At 45.8% G+C, this 20,605-nt stretch overlaps 1 protein-coding gene across 1 annotated transcript in view; it reads left to right on the top strand.

The window, feature by feature from the left end:
• Positions 1–12,371: 12,371 nt before the first annotated feature.
• STOX2 (storkhead box 2) overlaps positions 12,372–20,605 on the top strand; it is a 101,855-nt gene continuing 93,621 nt past the window's right edge. Inside the window, exon 1 of the mRNA XM_008710496.2 lies at positions 12,372–12,537. Coding sequence (XP_008708718.1) covers positions 12,372–12,537 — 166 coding nt within the window. The remainder of the gene's footprint in view (positions 12,538–20,605) is intronic.

Raw genomic sequence — 20,605 nt, forward strand, 5'->3', positions numbered from 1 at the left:
AATTACTTCAACTCCTAGTGAAAGAAAGCTAAAAAAAATATTTCAAATGGACTCAGCAGAAATTATTAAATAACTGCATCTGTGTGCTTTTCACTCCATATTAAAGTTTAAAATGTTGGGGCGCCTGGGTGGTTCAGTCGTTAAGCGTCTGCCTTCGGCTCAGGGCGTGATCCCGGCGTTCTGGGATCGAGCCCCACATCAGGCTCCTCTGCTGTGAGCCTGCTTCTTCCTCTCCCAATCCCCCTGCTTGTGTTCCCTCTCTCGCTGGCTGTCTCTATCTCTGTCAAATAAATAAATAAAATCTTTAAAAAAAAATAAAGTTTAAAATGTTGTTAGTAATTATTACATGATATTACCTATAAGTCCTATTTGCACTAGAAGTAGACATAGTTATTCTTAAATACAGGCTGGGGAGCACCTGGGTGGCTCAGTCGTTAAATACAGGCTGGAATTTCCATATCTGGGACCTTTTTTTTTTTTTTTTTTTTTTTTTTTTTTTTTTACAATTACTGTGATTCGATAGAATAGGAAACAGAGCTTTGCTTCTTTTTTGCTGTATGATTTTAATTGTTCATGTATAACATTTCCTTAAATTACAGGAAGGCACATGTTGGGAAAAAGATCCATCCTTTAAAGTCCATCTGTGATCTAGTGTGGGTTTTTTTCACTGGCTCGGGAAACGGGTCTGTGGTGACCTGCAAACAGAACTGAAGAAACAACGTTTCAAGATTGATTAGTCTGCAGGAGGGTGTGGGTTTAACTGAAACCTCGCGCAGCGTCCGCACAAGCAGCCGAGGGAGTTATTTGAGTCATCTGCAGAAATTCGTCTTCTGTGTCACACGCACCCCTATTCATAAAACTCATTAATAAGATAACAGAAATTTGTGGGCCATTCTAGCAATATAAAATGTGTGTGAACTTCATTCATACCGTGAGCAGATGAGCCTTGCAAGTGCTCGCATCAGTCCTTTCAGAGGCAGGTGGGTGGGGAGGGAAACTTCTGGACTGGGAATCTCAAGGATGGAAGCCTGGGTCCTCAACCTTCGTATGACTTTTGGGCAAATCCCTTACTGCCTTTGGGTCTTCGTTTCTTCCTCTTTAATTACAGCTCCTGCCTTGCTCGCCTCAGACCTCAGAGACTCAATAAACTGTAAAGTCCTGTGCAAACAGAAGGCGTCATGTATTATTCCTTAGCTGCAAGTGGACCTGAAGGAAAACAAAATTGATAGAATATTAGTTCGCTTACGATCCCAAATCCACTTTACATACCCATGGTATTTGTTGCATTCTGCTAGGACCACAGCACTGAAGAGGGTCTAAAATTAGCCCAGCACTGCACACATTTATCGAGGGCCTCCTTTTGGAAAGGCACGAGGCTTCCCTGATGACTAGAGTGAAGCTGTCCCCGGCCACCCCATTTTAAATCGCAAAGCTTCAGCCCGGTGTTTGTCCCTGGCTTTATTTTCTTCCATAGCAGTATTGCTATTTCACGTTCTCTGTAACTTATTACTTTATTTGTTTATTGTTGAGGACGGTGACAGAACGTTTTGTTCTTTTTGCTCTTGATTTGTGACCGCAGAACTGACAGCCTTTGTTAGCACATAGCAGGTGCTCAGTGCGCTGTGGTTCCAGGAGCGAAATGGCCCTCGGTCTCAAGGAGCAGACAAGCCAGGGAGGCAGTTGGAAGCCCGGTGCAATATTCTGTTGTATGACAATGTGGTGAGCGCAGAACAAAGGCTTCGCACTCTGCAGGAGAACCGGAGGGCTGAGGGAGGGAGAAGGGGGAAAGCTTGTCAGAGTGCTGACCACAGTTCGAATCTCGAAGGATGAGTGAGTTTTCCAGGAGGATGAAGAGGTGATAGGCATCTCAGGCAAGCAGGGCGGCTTCCAAGAAGGCCCAGAGAAGGGAAATGACGTTGTTGAGGAGTGGGCGTAGCTCTGCGTGTTGTGCCCGTTGCAATGAGTGCCCGAGGTGATCCGTTGGGCCTTCAGGAGAAAATGCAAGGCCTTGTGTTCATACTACTCTTCTAAGTAAAAGGTACAACAAAAATGAAGACTTAGAGATTGAGGGCAGCAGCTGTATTGGGTGAGTGTGTTGGGTGGCTGTGTGTCACCTGGGGATGGCTTGGGAGCACATGGCGTGGAGGCCATTTCTGTGTGGCCCCGTACTGTGTTTTTTTTTTTTTAATTTTTAATTTAAATTGAATTTAGTTAACATATAGTGTGTTATTAGATTCAGGGGTAAAAGTTAGTGATTCATCAGTTGCGTATAACACCCAGTGCTCATTCCGTCACATGCCCTTCCTAATGCCCATCACCCAGTTACCCCTTCCCCCCCCTCCCCTCCAGCAACCCTCAGTTTGTTCCCTAGAGTTAAGGGTCTCTTATGGTTTGTCTCCCTCTCTGTTTTCATCTTATTTTATTTTTCCTTCCCTTCCCCTGTGTTCATCTGTCTTGTTTCTTAGATTCCACATATGAGTGAGATCATAGGGTACTTGTCTTTCTCTGACTGACTTATTTTGCTTAGCATAATACGCTCTAGTTCCATCCACATCATTGCAGATGGCAAGATTTCATTCTTTTTGATGGCTGTGTAATATTCCTCTGTGTGTGTGTGTGTGTGTGTGTGTGTGTGTGTGTGTGAGTGTGTATACACCACATCTTCTTTATCCATTCATCTCTCCATGGACATCTGGGCTCTTTCCACAGTTTGGCTATTGTGGACATTGCTGCTATAAACATTGGGGTGCAGGTGCCCCTTCAAATCAGTATTTTTGTGTCCTTTGGATAAATACCTAGTAGTGCAATTGCTGGGTCGTGGGGTAGTTCTATATATAACTTCTTGAGGAATCTCCATACTGTTTTCCAGAGGGGCCGCACCAGTTTGCATTCCCACCAACAGTGTAAGAGGGTTCCCCTTTCTCTAGCTGTGTTTTGCTTTTAGGATATTCCTCTCTGTTGCAGATTATCTGTGCTCAGGAAGTGGATTTACAGCTCACACAATCTTCACATTTTGTCACGAGGTGAGGAGTAACCAGGAGAAGAATTTCTAGACAGAAAGCCTGCTGGTTATCTTGTGGCAGAACACTTTAAGGAGTTGTTCAACATAAAGATACAGTATTTTTTATTATAAAATGATGAGAGTTAACAATTTTGCTGACCGGGGCGCCTGGGTGGCACAGCGGTTAAGCGTCTGCCTTCGGCTCAGGGCGTGATCCCAGCGTTATGGGATCGAGCCCCACATCAGGCTCCTCCGCTAGGAGCCTGCTTCTTCCTCTCCCACTCCCCCTGCTTGTGTTCCCTCTCTCGCTGGCTGTCTCTATCTCTGTCGAATAAATAAATAAAATCTTTAAAAAAAAACAAAAAAAAAACAAAAAAAACAATTTTTCTGACCTTTTCTGCGTACAAGGTTGATACCACTCACTATAATCTGAGGAACCCACCAATACTGTGATTTTAGCTCGTCTTCTATGGTTAGTCAAGTATGAGCTGAACATTCATGGAGACATTGTGTCGGGTTGTGACCAAAATCCTGGTGGTCCAGGGGAGAACTCAGCCTACCTACTGAAGCTTGGCCATGGAAGCAGAAGCTTCTCACTGTCCTGTAAGCCTGACATGTCCATGAAAAATGGAAAGAGTTACTTAAGGGATTGTTAATATTACCAGTCATGTCAATTGGGCAACGTTCTACTTTTTCTCCTCTCAATCTGCATGGAGGTGATGTGACTCAAATTTTTCATTCACTCCATTCACTCCACTTGTTTCGTTCTGAAGCTTATTGGATCATGTGAGAAAGCCCGGTATACATCTGCATGGGTTTCAGAAAAATATTAGGCCTTTCTAGAGGAAGCCGATTCTCTGTGAGAGCGTGCCTAGTTGCCCCTGGCCTTGTAAATGGCCATATTTTGGTGCTATCTTTCATTACTCGAAGTCTTGTGAGGGTAAGTTTAGGTTCCTTAGGTTGCTATTTTGCAAAGACAGTTTTTCAGTATAAGGAGGATTAAAAGAGGTGGTTTTGAAGCTGGACGTAGGGGCTGCACACCAAGATTATCGTGAACGGGGTTCTCTTAGTTGGCTGAACCACCAGATGAAAACTCTTCTGATTTTACTGAAAGGATGTTAAGCATTTGAAGAGAGACTTGCAAGCTTGATATGAGATCCTCATGGGTACTTTTCCAAAGAGGGCAGAAGGTATTACTATGTGGCATATTCAGAAGAAAAACCCATTCTGAGGTTTACCTCAGGTAACAGAACTGTTGAACAGAAGTCAGCTGCCTCATGGTCAGTGTCAAAATCTTATCAGAGAAGATGGTTAAATAGCTTTATGATTTCCAACTGCGTTCACATTTGATTTGGGGCTTCTCCGTTCTAGTTAATATAGAGACTGAAATGTATAATCTTTTTATGACTATACAGTCTGAGTTTTGCCTTCAAGTATTTAATATTGATCCAAATTACTGACGATCAATTTCCATTTTTAATTGTAAAACTTATTTTGAAGTATATATTTAGACAAATAAATGAGTCATATGATTATATATATCTTATTTTCATTTGTGATATTTAAATTTATAATATAGTTTTATTTCACTGAAGATTTTTGGTTACCCTTTGTGTATCTTTGGCACGTGACACTGGGTTTCTGTTTATGGCCAGCCACTGCTTCCCTAGTGCCTTGACTCAGGCCTTTGGGACAAAGGAAGGCAGTAGAAAGCCAGAGGAATATGGTGACAACTGGGGGTGGTGAGGGGCATGGGATGGATGGGAGGGAACCCTGAGGGAGAGAAGCGTAGGCTAGTTGATTCCCACGTTCTTGCTTTATGAGACTGGATGCCTGGGAGCACCACTCACCATGTTCGGAAAGCCAGAGGTTGGGAGAGCGGGGATGAAGATGATTAATTTTGTGTAATGAGCAGCTTGAGTTTGATTGTCCATGGAGAATCTGAGGAAAATATTCAGTTGACAGACTAGGGGAGAGGTCAGATGGTGAGAGTTTGGGGAAAGCTTTCACGTCCAGGGGTTAACACGAAGCAGAGGGTGTAGTCGAGCTTAGCTAGAGAGACTGAAGGAACCCAGAGAACGCCAGCTGGACGAGACCCGTAGCTTCCTCTGTGGATTTCAGACCAGTGTCTTCGCTCAGGCTACTTTCTCCGGTTGGTAGAAATGGAGAGTTAGAATGGAGTGTTCGTGAACGAATTCATTCATTCATTCATTCATTCATTCATTCATAATATACATTTAAAGAGCAAAAACCTCAGTGTCTGTAAACTTAAAAGGAATCTTAAAAGTTTGTTCTCTCGATCTTTACAAATTCAAACGCATCCTTGAAGGACACCTTTCCCACTAATACTTTGCTGGCACCTGACCCTGCTGGTTTACTTCTGAGCCTGTGCTATGCTCATGGCCTCCCTGATGTTAGCCCGTGCTTTCAAAGGTGATGGAGGAGAAGGTGTGTGCAACCAGTGCGGGCAGGTCAGAAGGCCAGTGCGCACTAGCTCGTCCTTCCGGCAGCAGTGCAAACGTCCTCTGTTCTTTTTCTTCTTACAATATCGGTGAAATATACATAAAACAGTTACCATTTTAATTATGTTTGAGTTAGTGGCACGATGCACATTTACATTGTTGTGCAACCATCACCACCATCCGTCTCCAGAACTTGTTCATCTTCCCAAATGGAAAGGTACTTCATTTAAGGGGAATCATACGGTCCTTTTGCGTCTGGCGTCTTCCACTTCACTTAATGTCTTCACGGTTCACCCGTGTTGTGGCCTGTGTCAGAATGCCTTCCTCTTTAAGGCCGAGCACCATTCCATCGTCTGGACAGGCCACATTCTGTTCGTCCACTCACTGATGGACACTTCGGCTGTTTCCAGCTTCTCTGGACTCTCTTCTTGATCCCAGTGACTTCTGCACTTGAATCCACGTGTGCGAGGCAGTGAATGCCTCAGCTCCCGAGTTTGCTCTAGCTGGGCTGGGTGTTCTCTTCTTTCTATTTTCCTAGCCCGGGGTCTGGATGCTGTGTATTTCACCTACGCAGCTCAGCAGTGCCCACTGTGTCTGCGTGCTCGCTGGTAAATCCCTGGCCCCCACTGGAATTTAGCCTGTTTTGTTAATTTGATACAAAGCAGGGTTCATAGGTGAACAAAAGGATCCAGAAAGGATTCAGGTTTTTAAAATGCTTCCCTCCCTCAGTGTTCAATAGTAATAATAAAATTGGTTATCTTTTATTGGTGCTTTCTTTCTACTTGTTAGCAGTCAATCAGGACATTGGTATATTTACCGCAAATCCTCGCTGCAACCCTTTGAGAGAAGTATTATTCCCATCACAATTGAAAAAACAAATGGAACTCAAAGACTGACTTTTCCAGGTCCCCCCCTAAGATATGATCGCCCATATCCTGGGCATCCCCACGCCTCCCTGCCTTCTGTTACTCTGCCTGCGATCAGTCTGGCATCGAGATGTGTCTCACATCACAATGTTGCCAGCCCCCCCATCAGCAGGCCTCCCAGACTCAGGCCCCTCTTGAGTTACTTCTCCTTGGTGACTCCCTCCATCCCCGTACATTGCTATCTTTGAGGGTGGCATTCACCGACAACCGTTACTCATTACGGCCCTGTCAGGAGCGAATGACAAGTGACAGTGTACCTAAGTGAGGATAAGAGACATTCAACTTAGATTTTGATAGCAAGGGAAAGGAAACCTATGCATACATTCTCATTATTCTTAAGAGTTCTCTTAAACGTGTTTTATCCTATGGATTATCACTTCCTGGGGTGTTTCAGCCACCACCTGTCCAGCATCTTCTAAGAAGGACCATACGTGCCAGAGCTGTCAGTTAAAATTGTAACTAGCAGTTTGGAGCCTGGGTTAAGGAAAACAAAATGTGGACAAAAGTGCCCTGAGGATAACGCCTTGGTCAGCTACCTTAGTTAGCAGCCTTTGAAGGCCAGCATCTCCCAGGCCCTACGGATATGGACATACACCTAGGGACGTAGGAGTGTAGCTATGTGTCCCATAAGAAATTCCCCCAATTTTCCATCTCACAAGCCTCTGAAATAGCCCTAGTCCATCAGGGGCGTGCTCTTTTCCAGATTCCATCTAGCTTTATCACCTCAGCCACACAGCTGCCCAACTTCATGGTGTGTATGTACGCCTTTTTTTTTTTTTTTTTTTTTGCTAATCGGTGCATTAGTCAAAGTAACCTATTGATTATCATCTGCAAATCATGCTTCAGGACGAAGCAGAAAGAGAAATTACTATCAGACTTGGATTTCTGAGTTTTAGGGGCAGGCGACTGGGTGGCTGAGTTGGTGAAACATCTGACTCTTGATTTCAACTCAGGTCATGATTTCAGGGTCTTGAGATCAAGCACCTCATCAGGCTCTGTGTTGGTCATGGATCCTGCTTAAGACTCTCTCTCTCTCTCTCTCTCTGCCCCTTCCTGCTCATGCTCTTGCTCTCTCTCTAAAAAAAAAGAAAATAAATAAAAATAACAAAATAAAAAATTTAAAGAATTTAAAAAAAGAATTCTGATTTTTATTTGACAAATATTTTAAGCACAAAGTTCCATGCATGTATCGTGTAACATACATCAATGACTATTTCCTTTCTGCACACTTAGGTCTTTTACCATACCAGTCATACTTGACTGCACCCCAGGGCATTGTGTGCTTAGGAGGTCCTGGATTGAAATTCATCTTTTCTAGGCTACACGGTCAAGGCTTGGACCTGTTACCACTTGTATTTATGCTTGTATTTATTTCCCACTCATCTCAACCTTTACTCCAGTGATTCGGTTTCTCCCCTATCTATTCCATGTTCAGTCTGTAGTCAGTATGGGCATTCTAATGTCTGAGGGGGGCTTTCTGTGCACAGCAAAGATAGTTTACAGATATTTAGGTCGTTCATTAATGTTCAGTATGCTAGAGATACAAATTGAAAAAAATCAAATTTTCTTTTACGAGAGATACACACTGAACAAAAAATGTCCTTAAGTTTTTAGATTCAGTTAGCTCTACTTGTAAATTTACAAGAATAAAATAAAATAAAAACCTGTAACTCTTGGGGGAACTTTGAAAAAATTTGATTAATTCAAATTGAAGACTTAAGTCCCTTTCCTCAACAATTAGTTCCATTTAGAAACACAGTTAAGTACATTCCCTTAAAAACTTAAATTGCATTTATAAATTTGGTATGTTTAATTTTTAAAAAGCACTTAGTATGTCTGACTGGGAAGGCTTCAGACCAAATGTTCCAGACTACTAGCTCTGGCTTCATTAGTCATCCAGTACATGCCAGGCACTGCTAGCCACTGGGGATACAGCTCCGAACACGTGAGCAACAGTGAATAAAACAGAAGAATCCCTTACCTTCATAGAGGTTATATTCTTACAACTCTTAAGCTCATTAAACTCTTGAAACCTAATAAACCAAAGTTTTAAATGAGAATTTCAAAGTTAGAATTCTTATACCTTTCAACTTAAAAGTATTGGTCTAAAATCAGTTACACATTTGAGTTAGAATCACAAAACAAACGTGTATGTAATTAGAGTCTATAACCTGATCGTCTCTCATCTGATATGTAAATACCAAGTATACAGATGATTCTTAAGCTTGATTTTAAAAGTACTAATACTGTAAACTTGATTTGCTTTATCATGTCTCCATTTATTTCTAAACTTTCTAGTACTGAATACTAGATTATGCAGCTGAGCTTCTGCGATGTTCCTAACCCAGATACATGATTGTCTCATGTAGGTTGAGAGATTTGAAACTAGTGGGACTGGGGACCTACAGGTTGCATATGACCAGAGTGAACATTTCCATAGGACAGATGGATACACTGAGCCTGATTTTAACAATGACTACAATAACAGGGGATTCCACATTCACTGGTTTCATAGTATGCTATTTGCTAGAGTCGAACCTTAACTTCATAACCTTTTTCGATATTGTCATCTGATTTGGATAGGTAAATTATGTAACTATCCCTACCTCTCCTACTTTACTATCTGATTCCATTCAGCTAACCCAACCCATTCTGATTCTTCGTGGCTGGCTATTTGGCTTTGCCTGCGAGGGTACTCGATTTATGTACATTGGACGATGCCCCCCACCCCGCAAGGCCAGCGTTCAGAGGTGGCTGAGTGTAGCTCTCCTTCCCAAATCTCCATCACCCCACCCCATTTTTTTCCATACAAACAATGAATATTTTCTCAGTTTTAAGTCAAGGGCAATTCAAGCTTGCTTTCCAGAGAATTCCTGGCCGACTCCTCCCTCCAAATAGATTCCCTCTGCTCAGCCCCTTCTATATAGAAATTTTACAACTATCATTGCTTCCTTGCTTAAAACCCTTCCGCAGTTCAAACTGCACTTGGGATAGAATACAAAACCCTTAATGCAAGTCCTTGCATGATCTGGCTCTCGCCTTCCTCCATGACCTCATCACACACCTTTCTCCTGTGCTCCAATTCCAGCCACCCTGGCCTTCTTTAACTGCTTCCAGCAGAAGCCATGCTTCTTTCCCACCTCAGGCCCTTTGCATGCACTGTTCCCACTTTCTGAAACACCATTTTCCCTACTCTTTGCTTGGATGACTCCTCATCCCATAGGTCTCAGATGAACTGTCATTTTTCTCATAGAGGTTCTTCTTCGTAGAATGTGGCACAGTTTGTGCCTTTATTTGCTTACTACGAGACCACTAAACTGTGTGGGGCCGTGCGTGGTGTTCTGTTTGTCCAGCACCCATCACAGTGCTGGCATATTCTAGATAGTCAGTAATTATTTACTGAATGAGTAAATACCACAGTTACCACGGCAATCACCGTTAACCCTCAGTGATAACTGTTGTAATCATTCATATCACCACTTCTGGCTCCTGGGAGGTACTGAGTAACTGTATGCTGAATTGGATTAAGATGCTTAAACATCAACATCTGGTGCATTCATTGATACAGTTATTTTGTATTACCTTTATGGTTCTTTACACATTTAGTCTTCTATAGCTTCTAAAGCTGTAGTCTTTCTGCTCTTAGAAGATCTCTTTCAGTAAAGAAAACATTTTAGCAAAATGTGCCTTTTGGGAGACTAGCCTTTCCTAATTTTAAAAAAAAGTCACTGACCATTAGCTAATTGGCTTACAGTTAGTACTAAATTTTGATTAATATAAGTTCCATATGTTACTTAGTGATCTTATTTGTTTGCTTGTTTGTTTACCCCCCAGCATCCCAAGAGATGGATTAGTTCCGCTGGTCCCAGGTTACAGAGGGCAGCCTTAAAATACTGAATGGAAACTCTAGTTCTAGATTATCTAATGCTGTGGCTTAAACCCTGCCCCCTCCGCATAGTTCTTCAAGAACCTTGCCGCCCCCCCCCCCCAAGAATTCAAGTCTCGGATTAGCACCGAATTGCTCTAGAACTCTTGAGTCTTAACCATTTAGAGCCTGCTGTTTTTCTGGTTTTTGTTTTTTGGCGGTATCAGCGTGATAAGATCATAGCCCCATAAAGATTTCATATCCTCGTTTCTGTACATTGGCAGCTGTGGCTACAAAACTACAGCATAAAAAAACCCCCCACAATTTTGAACGTTGCATCGTTAGTAATTTTTTAAAAAGTGCGAAAAAGGTAAAATATGCTGAAAAAGAAAAATCAGGTTTATTTTTGTTGTTTATAACACCCGAGCATTTTTGGAAACCCAAATGTGGGGGTATGAGCGTTTTGAAAAAAAACGTCGTCGGGGTTCGCAGCGTTGTGACCGCGCGCCTTTAACTCGGCGTGACCTCGGCGTCCCGGGCCCCGCGCCTCGGCCGGGGCGGCGCGTCCCTCCCCTCCCCTCCCCTCCCGCGTCGCGCGCATTGTTGTCCTATAGCGATTGGTTGCTGGACCAGAAGCTGCTGTGCAGAGCCGTGCTGTGTAAAAGACCTGAATGCAGGTTAGCGGGCGGCTAGTGACTTACGCGGGGGATCGAGGGAGAGAGAGGAAGAGCCGGAGGCCACCACCACTGCTTTTCCCAGGCGGCGTGGACCAGGCGCCCCGGCGTTTGCGGCTGTCGGAGGAGCCCCCGGTGGCGGCCCCTCCTCCGGCTCTCGCTGACCTCGCGGTTGGCGCAGGTGGGCAAGACAGGGCACCGCACATCTCCCGGTTCCCACCGAGGGGGTTCGCTCTCTTTCTGCGAGGGGGAGGGAGCATCCTAGAAATATGTAAATATCCAAGCGCGGACTCCAGGCTGGGGCACCGGCCAAGGTCCCCGCGCCGCCGCAGGGTGTTTTACATGAAAAAGAGAAGCCTGACAGGATCCGTGCTCTAACTTAAGGCAGCTGGGTGATTAGCATGAGACTGGGCGGCTGCCCTGCTTCCTGCCCGTCAATAGCCATCGTGCGCGCTCGCGACCGAGCAGCGGTGCCACCGTGCGGGTGTGGATCGGCAGGCACGGCATCGTTGGCAGCCATGGCTCCCGACGCCCCCTCGGCCAGTAAGTAGGAGCATGCATGTGTAGGGGGGCACATGCGTGTCGGCGCGCGCGCGCGCGCGGGCACACACACACGCACGCACGCACACCACCCTGAGCCTCGGAAGGAGGAAGATTGACGAGGCGCTGCAGTTGCGAGGACGACTCGGGCTCTTCCTGGATTCCGCAGGAGCCCGCCTGCCGCAGCTGCTGTCTGCAGAGCCTGCTCGGATCCCTGTGCACACGCGCCCCCCATTCGAGCCTCTGTAATGAAGACTGCCTCCCAAGGACTGCAGGGGAGGCAGAGCCAGCCTGCGCCCGGGACTGCGGGCCGCGCGGTCAGAAGGCCCTGGGGGACACGACTTGGACACTGTCAACCCCACGCCTCGCTCTGAGCCGCCGGGTGCGGAGGGTCTGCCGCCGCCCCTCCGGTTTCCCGGGCGCCCGATCCCGGGTCAGCCCGGGAGGCCTCGGCTTCCTCATTTGTTTGGGTCTTTTGTGCCGTGGCTCACAGTTGGCTAAGCACTCCTGCGCTGAATCGGGCCATTGTCTGCGCTCCCATTGCTTTCACGCTGCAAGTCTCGGCGCCCCCACCCCGCCCGCCCCCTCCCCGCCTCCTCCTGGCCGGGGAGCCTCCTAACGTGCCTTTCCCCCCAGGAATCTGGAAGCTATAAGCCGGGCGGATTGCAAATGAAGTGTAATGCATTGTGGGACGTGTGTAAAATCGGAGCCTTCGCCGTGGGGGGGTGTGGGGGCGTGGGGAGGGCCGGACCCGCCGCTGGCGGTGTAGACGCCGACGAGGAGGGGCTGGGAAAATGTGCGCAGAGTCCGCCCGGGTCGTGCCCGCCGTAGACGGATGAAGCAGCGCGCTGCGCCCCGGCGCTGAGGCCCCCAGGATCGGGGCGGCAGGTCGCGCTCCCCACCATGAAGAAGACCCGGAGCACAACCTTGCGGCGAGCCTGGCCTAGCTCGGATTTCTCGGACCGGGCCTCGGACCGCATGAGGTCCCGCAGCGAGAAGGACTACCGCCTGCACAAGCGCTTCCCCGCGGCCTTCGCGCCCCAGGCTTCGCGGGGCTACATGACATCAGGTGGGTGCCCGCGTTTCTGCCCCCGGGCCGGGTCCGCGGGGCGTGCTCGGTGCGCCGCTGCCCGGGTGCTTAGGTGGGAGGACGGCCGGTGATGGATGCGCTAAGTTACGGGGAAAGCAGGAAAAAATTAGCTCCCATCCACCATTTTGTACCTCGGCAAGATCCACAGCAGGCCCGCTCAATATGGGGTTGGAGAGCTAGTAGTTAGGTACCACGAGGGAGGGGGACGTGCCGGGCGTCTTGGCCGCAGGAGATAAATGACTGCAAGCTCCTTGCGCCGCAGGCTCCTGGAGCTTTGTGGCAGAGCCTGCGTCCAGCGCTGCCTCCAGTAGCGAGCGGGCTGGCTCCTGCATTGTGGCCAGTCCTCCTCGTGGGCATTCCAACAGCCCCCTTCTCTTCAAGGGGAACAGGTTCCGTCCACGTTCTGGACGGCCCGAGTCGGGGAAGAGCCCCACGTACATCGCAGGCTCGTGCGATGTGCACGCAGAGAGCTCTGTGGGAGCTCGTTGAATGCATTCTGTGGGGTAATGGTGTGGCTGCGGATTGAACGCTCACATGATTCCGTGTGGATGTAACATACGTTGCTCTGAATTAGGTTGTATGGAAAGCATGGAGGCTGTGTTTGCATGTCAGACAGGAAGGACGAGCAGAACCTAAACGGGAAGGAAGGCTTCAGAAAAGGGTTCATCATCGTAAAACGCAACGCTGTTAAAAGCATTTCGGATGGAGCCGGTTCCCTTTGGCAACACAACGGAATGGCTTTGGTTGTGACTTGGGAACGCAGGGCATAGCATACTGGAGGAAATGCTGAAGGAGGAAGATCCTGGAACTCTTCCCTTGTTTTCGCCTTCCTGATTGTTGACCACTTGTATGCAGGGATGTAGAAGACATCAATTTTTGTTCGTTTTTCATTTTGAAATAATTAATTTTCTGCCGAACATAATGTGATGGGAGAGCCGAGATTATATTTGAAACCACATACTCTTCCAAATCATCCTGAGCCCTGTCCTAACTGGCAAGATGGCTTTAAGCTTGTGGTTGGTGCTCAGCGTAGCTCCACTATCTTTCCCCTAAAACAGCAAGTTTTGTTGTTTTTTTAACTGGGGCCAGTACCTCATGCTTTAAAAATGTCTTGTGACCACATTTCCATAAATATAAAACCTAAATAAAATAACCATCTTTTTATTACAAAATCTGGCGACAGAAGGATGTTGTACTCTTTTGGCAATAAGGCTCCCTTGCTTTTCTCTTTCATGAAAAGCCAGATTTGCAAAGTGACAAGTACAGTTTATACTTTAGTAACTTCAGTCAGTCACTGCTGTGGTTGCAACGTTCTTCAGACTCATGATAGTAAATTTTGAAACACACCTAAGTCGAAATCTAGCCTCAAAACACATCTGTACATGAACGCGTGTTGAGATGATTCCGGGTGTCAAATGCTTGGGCTTGAATATCTTCATCCACACTGAATGGTTCCCATCTTTTTAAATCCCTCTTCGGGAACCAGTACTGACACCAGGTGTTAGGCTGTAGGAGGGCAGGTGGCCATCATTTCTTCAACAAACCTGTGAGGTTCTTTAATGACTTCAGGCATGCTCCGTGGAGCCTGTTTTTATCTGTCTTTAGCATAGCTTCATTATGAGCACATTTTCATTATTTGCTAAAGTACTTTTCTGCTACGTTGCCAGCTCTGCAAGGTGTTTTTGAGGACTCGGGAAAGAAACTCTTAATTTTATTCGAGTCTTTCTTCTTATTTCATTGCTTGACCTGCAAATGGTAAGTAAGCTGGTCTTCTGGTGGTATTGAAAGATAAGCTGTTTCAGGTTGGTGGTTTTCTATGCAGATTTAATGTTAGGCATCCACTGAGAAAAGAAACCCAGGAGGTGGGGGAAGAAGAGCTGTGTCATTCATTCAGCGTTTTCTGGAGTGTCCCCTAAGAGCAGAGTGCCTTGCTAGATTCTCATGGGGCTGTCGGGTTGGATATAATATGGTTTTGCCTAGGGATGGAGGGCTATTATTTATTCATCATTTTAAATGTTAGCCAGAACATGTAATGAAAGGTATTGGTGCTAATGGAAGGCAATGGGAAATATTAAGACAGACACCTACAATGAACACTGGGAGAATAGATGGACTCGCTCCTGTGTATCTTTTGTGCGTTTGGGGGGGTATCTTATCGATTTCCTTTTCAAATATGGCTCTTTTCCAAATCTCAGCCTCGATAGGAATAGACGGTATATTGAAACACACAGAGATCACTTACAGGAAGTTCTCTTCCTCTTAAGAAATGTAAAGGAGATCCATTTGTATCAAGTTAGTGACTCTGGATACAAACAGAGCCTTTGTCACATAAAATGGAATAGAAAATGAAGCAGCTGAGAAACACATGAGTCTTTTCATATTTCTTCTTTCTGTTTGTCCAGTCATTTGGGATAATGACGACTGGTATGATCATACTTCGTTTTCAGTAAAAAGGATTTTTTTGTTACTGAGTTCAAAGGACAAGATAAGTTACCGAGTTACTTAAAACAAGGAATTTAAAATAACTTCAGCTGCGACTCTTTAGAAATCCACCCCCCCACAAATATTCCTAAAAAATATGAGGGGGAATCACTTTTTTCTTAACTTTAGGAAAGGAGAGAGAGGGGAAATTTGAATAGCTGTTGTTTTGGTCTGGCATACCTGTCATGCAGGAGATACTGGAAGTTTAACTCTGTTTATTAAGGCAGAATTGCAGGCGTTCCATAATAGCTTTCTAATGAGACAGCACCATTTCAAACAGCCTTCTCTCCACTAATAAGTAATTACCAGTTTGAAATGTGATTTATAGCAATAGGCTTGACATTTAGCCTGGGCTTTTTCTTATAGCTTCAGGATAAACTACCCTTAAACTCAAGAGGTTCGGATAGGCGCCTGTAAAACTTAAAAGAGATCCTGTTGAAGCATAGTTCAATAGAGAATTCTGAAACTTTAAATCTTGAAAACCATGGCTTTTATGACTGTGTAAGCTCCCAATTCATGCTACCAAATCTCAAATAATCCTAAGAATTCACAGGCCTCCTCCTGGCAACCAGCAAGTCCACAGGCCATGGGATGAGTTCATTGTTCATCTTGAATATTAATTTCCCATTGGTAGTTTCTGGGCAGAAGGGGGGAAATCTTGCCTTTGTTCAAACCAAGATGAATAACTCCATGTGCATGCATTATCTGAAGAAGAAAAGAGGTTAGATCAAATGGATGTGGGATCATTCTTCTGCGTTTTCTAAAACCAGAAATTATGATATCAATTAACTAGAGATAAAAGTAAGCCCCTCCTCCCCAAAGAGGGACATATCTGTATAATTCCTAGTGCTTTACATATGAAAACATGCTCACATACCTCCATGAAATAATTTTCAAGGCACCAAAGCTTTTGTTGGTGAAACTGTTAGAACCCTGTGTGTTAACTGTGTGACTCGTGACTTCTTCACACAAATGATGCTACCAGTTCCATTTTCTTCACTGCCTTCTCCCCCAGCCCTGGGGATGGGTCCTTCTGGATGTTCCACATGTAATGTCACCAAGCTCGGGGGCATTGGGATTGGAAAGTAGTTTTTCCATGAGAAAGGGTCTATCGAGCATGTTCATAAAAGGGGTTGCTTAACGTGAGATCCCTCCAAAGTCATGGCACTTTCAAAGTGATACTTGTCATCTTAAAGAACAGGAAAGCAGACAGTTTTAATACTACGGCTTTAAAGGATTTGAAAAGAAAGATAAATCAAAAGCCCCAAATTGACATCTTTTTAAAGAAAATTTAAATCGGTTTTGTCTCCCCATCTAAATAATACCATCAGTGGGGCGGAGTGACCAGCCCACCACTTTGATGAGTATATTAGTTTTCATTTTATAGAAACGAATTCTGGGGCACAGCTGATGGTGTGTCCCAGTTCCTTATGTTCTGTTATTTTAAGAGACGTGAGAGTTTTCTGGCAGTGGAGGATGGACACTCGAGGTTCTAATCTGGGCCTGCCACCAACCAGCTGTGTCCCTGGCGAGTAACATGACCTCCCTTCCCGTCTGTAATGGGTCCTTCTGGTCCTCGCTTCCATTACAGAATTGGGCCCCACAGTGACTCTGTAATGAGCCATCACAGGACTTCTGAGCACTTACACAGAAATCGTTAGAAATAACCTTTGCCCTTTCTGCTTATTGGAGTCATGTGCTTCCCCGTCTGTGGGATATGTGGGAACAGTGCTCATTTTGCAATAGAATCCTATTTCTTGCCATCCCCAAGCGTTGCGTTAAATATGCGCGGGGCTTGTCCTGGCAATCAGGGTAACGGGGGTGGGAGATGATGGGCGAACTATAATCATATGCAAGTTTTAATAAACAGCATCCTGTCGCCTCCTTTCCCCTCTTTGCAGAGATCCGTTTTCAGCCAGCTACTCCAACTGTGTTTTAATTTGAAACTACTTGTGTTGACTCCTTTCATCAGGCCAGTGGAAGTGAGGAATATTACACTTGGTGGTGAATGACTTTATTCTTTATTTCCCAGGAGAACATGAATGCGCTCACAAAAGGTCACCTCTCGTGGTATTTCAATATCTTTTACACTCTTGTGAACGTTTTTATTTGAAAAAAAGGAATATGGGATTATTGTATGAACGCCTCAGCATTTTTACACCCCAAGAGCAATCGTGGCTTAAACTCCCTATGCCCCAGCGAGTTGGGACAGTTCAGACAATGGCATGTTCTTTGGTGCACGATTGCTTATGCTGAGTGCAGTTATAACCAAGACACAAAGTCTGGTTGGATCCTCGCTGGTGGGATAATATGCTGACTTTTGAATTGGGGGTGGCTTTTGTGGATCAGTGCTAGAAACTGCGTGGACCTCATCTATAAGGTGAAGAGTAGAGGTCCTTGTCGTCTGTAAGCGTGTAGGCTGTGGTCAGCTCTAGACTAACCTTAGCCACAGTAACACCAGAAAGAAATGACGTGGGTGATTTTTTTAAGTCGGTAGTAACCTTTTCCCTAAGTAGTTAATCCCTAGGCTATTTTTATGTGGCGTTGGAATGTACAACCAGTTGGTCAGAAAATCCAATTTCTACCACCTAAATATTTCTAAGATCCGCTCGTCCTTCTTCATCTGTGGTGTTTAAATCTTCTTCTGTTCTATTACAGTATCTTCCAGACTGACCTCTCTTCCAGTCCAGTTCATCCTCCAGGTGTTCCCAGAGGGTTTTTGTGTTATAGTTACATCATTTCTCTTTTTCAGTGTTTCGGCCTGTGGATAAAGTCCTAGACCAAGGTTCTTCATGGCATGACCTCCCCCACCTTTCCCACCTCTTCTTTCTGTGCGTTCCCCACCACCTCGTGCTCTAGGCTCGGGAAGCTCTTTACCTTCAGCAAGACCTCACTGCCGTTTTCGTGACTTTTGTAATGTCTCCTCCGCCGCCGAGAACATGCCCCCCTTCTTCAGAGGTCTGATGGAATACTGTTAAACCTTCCAGAACCAGCTCATAGACCCCTTCTCTCTCTGTCTTCCTCCAGATCCTTTCTGGAGTAAATCACTCCTCTGACATGCGTTCTGTACCCCTGTCAGAACCGCGTGGTCACATTAGGTCACACCACAAGTTCACGTGTGGGTCTCCTGTCGGAGCCGGTGAGTTCCTCAGTGGCAGTCCGTGTTTTATTCCCGTCTCTCTTTTGCCAGCAACCGCAGCGCTTGGCACAGATCGGGTACTCAGTAAATGTTTATTGGAGGAAGGAATAAAATAGGACTTCTCTTAAAGAATTGGATCAAGACAGGACCAGCTCTGTGGATGCAGCGTTAGAAAGCAGTAAATAATAGGATATAATCAAGAGGCAAGTGGGGTGGTTGATATGGACGGTGTAAATGGAACGGGAGTTCTGAGAATGGTATCAGTTAGAAGAGGCTGCCCAGAGGGAAGATTTCTCTGTGTCTTGAAGGACTGACTGGGTAGGATTTGAGGAGCTAGGGAAGGAGGGGGGTGGAGGGAAGGTTGTAGACGCGGTAGGAACCAAGGGTGAAAGGAGCATTTTAGGAGGGGTGTCTGTGGTGGCTTGCAGGACAGATGGGAGAGATGAGAGTCTCGAGGCCAGGAAACCAGCGAGGAGGTGGTCGAGGGGGCCCGTGTGATCAAGCCATGAGATGATGAGTCACCTCCACAGAGCATTGCTCCCCACACTGCTGGGCATTAGCCCACCGCCGCCAAGATTTTAACCATGTCCACAGACCACCTGTATTATTTACTTAATATTTTTCCTTCACCTGACCCACTGTTTTATTGAAATGAATTAAAAAGAAGATTTTGTATTCTGTGTGAAATTACAGGTTTCATTTGATAATTCTATTTTTCCAATCCCCATTAAAATTATTACTATATTACTATTTCAGTTAAAATACTCAAGTAAGTACCATCTCACCAACCTGAGTGGTACTCCTGCCGCAGTCGTAGAAAACCTGTATCGGCCAAGGAAGAAGGGATGGGCCTGAAGGGGAAAGGGAGAAGCTTCAATAATAAAGAACTGGCCATTCTTTGTAACTGGATTTAAGAGTTTAAAAAAAAAAAAGACTTGAGATTTGTGTTGGAAGAATGCGGCATATGACTGGGCAACAGGGGCGGTGGAGCCGATGGTGAGTTGCAGTTTGGATGTAAGGGGCTGGTTAGACACACGTGTTAGCAGGAAAGGTTGCAGACAGAGCGTGCGGCTCATCCCCTTAGCCACGTTAGTTGAGAACGTGAGGCTAGCTTAGCTTTTTGTACCGCACGTTCCGTTTCTTAGAGGGAGCAGACGACCGCCTTATTTTTATTTCCAGCAGATGGACGGTCAGTTGCGTTCCGTTCACGCTGAGTCCTACTTGGGTTGCTGCAAATGTGGGGGACCAAGGTTAGGACTGCTTGGGGGTCATCTGCTCTCCCGTTCCTGAATGCGAAGCGCTCTCGGCTGCCAGGATCTGCTTTATTAGTGTGTGCGTGTATTTAGAAGCCGGTGTGTTGTTGATAAAAGGAGAGCTGTTTGATGTGTACGGTCAGGTGTGAAAAGGGTTAGAGCTATGCGTGTAGCAGCCAGAAGACCAGACCAGCTACGTAGGTAATGTACATTTCAAACATCTGTCATATACCTATGCAGCTGAAAAATTATGGTTTAGGTAACTCATACACACAGTTAAAATCTCCATTTATCTTTCTACTCAAATCCATGATGGCCCCCCCAGGCCAAGTTTTCTCGTTTTGAAGATAAAAGAGAGAGATTTGGCATTTGCCTGTGGGCATTAGTGGGAGCAGGACTTACGCCTGGCCCTATCCTTCTGATAGTCGTGGTTTCAGAGGGAGGAACCATCTAGCTGTGCAATTACCACCCCCACCTCACCCCTGCTGCACATTCCTGTCTAGCTGATCCCCCTAAGAGAGCTAATAGGCCGCGTATTGCTTTCGGCATAGCCAACGTTTGCTTTGAAATCATTTATTCATCATTACGTGAAGTGAAGGGCCCTCGTAGCAATGAGGTACTGTGGATATTTCTCATTTTGGGGGGCTGCCCAGCATCTGAACCCCCACTTCATCTCTAATTCCCTACTGTCATGGGTTGAATGAGCCCCCCTCCAAGAGCCATTCAAGTCCTAACCTCTGGTACCTGTGACTATGGCCTTCCTTGGAAATAGGTCAGATGTAAGTAAGGTAATCTGGTTAGGCTGGTGTCCTTGTGAGAAGAAGAAAAGAAACACAGACGCAGGTGCAAGGTCATGTGAAGAAAGGCAGAGATGTGAAAGGCGTGTCTACAAGCCAAGGAAGGCCTGGGACGGCTGGCAGCCATCATGAGGCAGGAGAAAGGCCTGGAATGGGTTCTCCCTCAGAACCTCCTGAGGGGAAACAGTCCTGCTTCTGTCTTCCGGCCTCCAGAACCTTGAGAGAATAAATATCTCTTGTTTGAAGCTGTCCAGTTTATGGGACTTTGTTTTGGCAGCCCCTGGAAATTCATACACCCGCCTTAATGAATGTTGGCGGGAGGCGGAAACCTCATTTCTCTGTGTGGGAGCTGAGCTTGCCATGGGGTCGCTTTGCTG

Source organism: Ursus maritimus, unplaced genomic scaffold, assembly GCF_017311325.1.
Source record: "Ursus maritimus isolate PB19 unplaced genomic scaffold, ASM1731132v1 scaffold_28, whole genome shotgun sequence".
In the NCBI taxonomy this organism is placed as follows: Eukaryota; Metazoa; Chordata; class Mammalia; order Carnivora; family Ursidae; genus Ursus; species Ursus maritimus.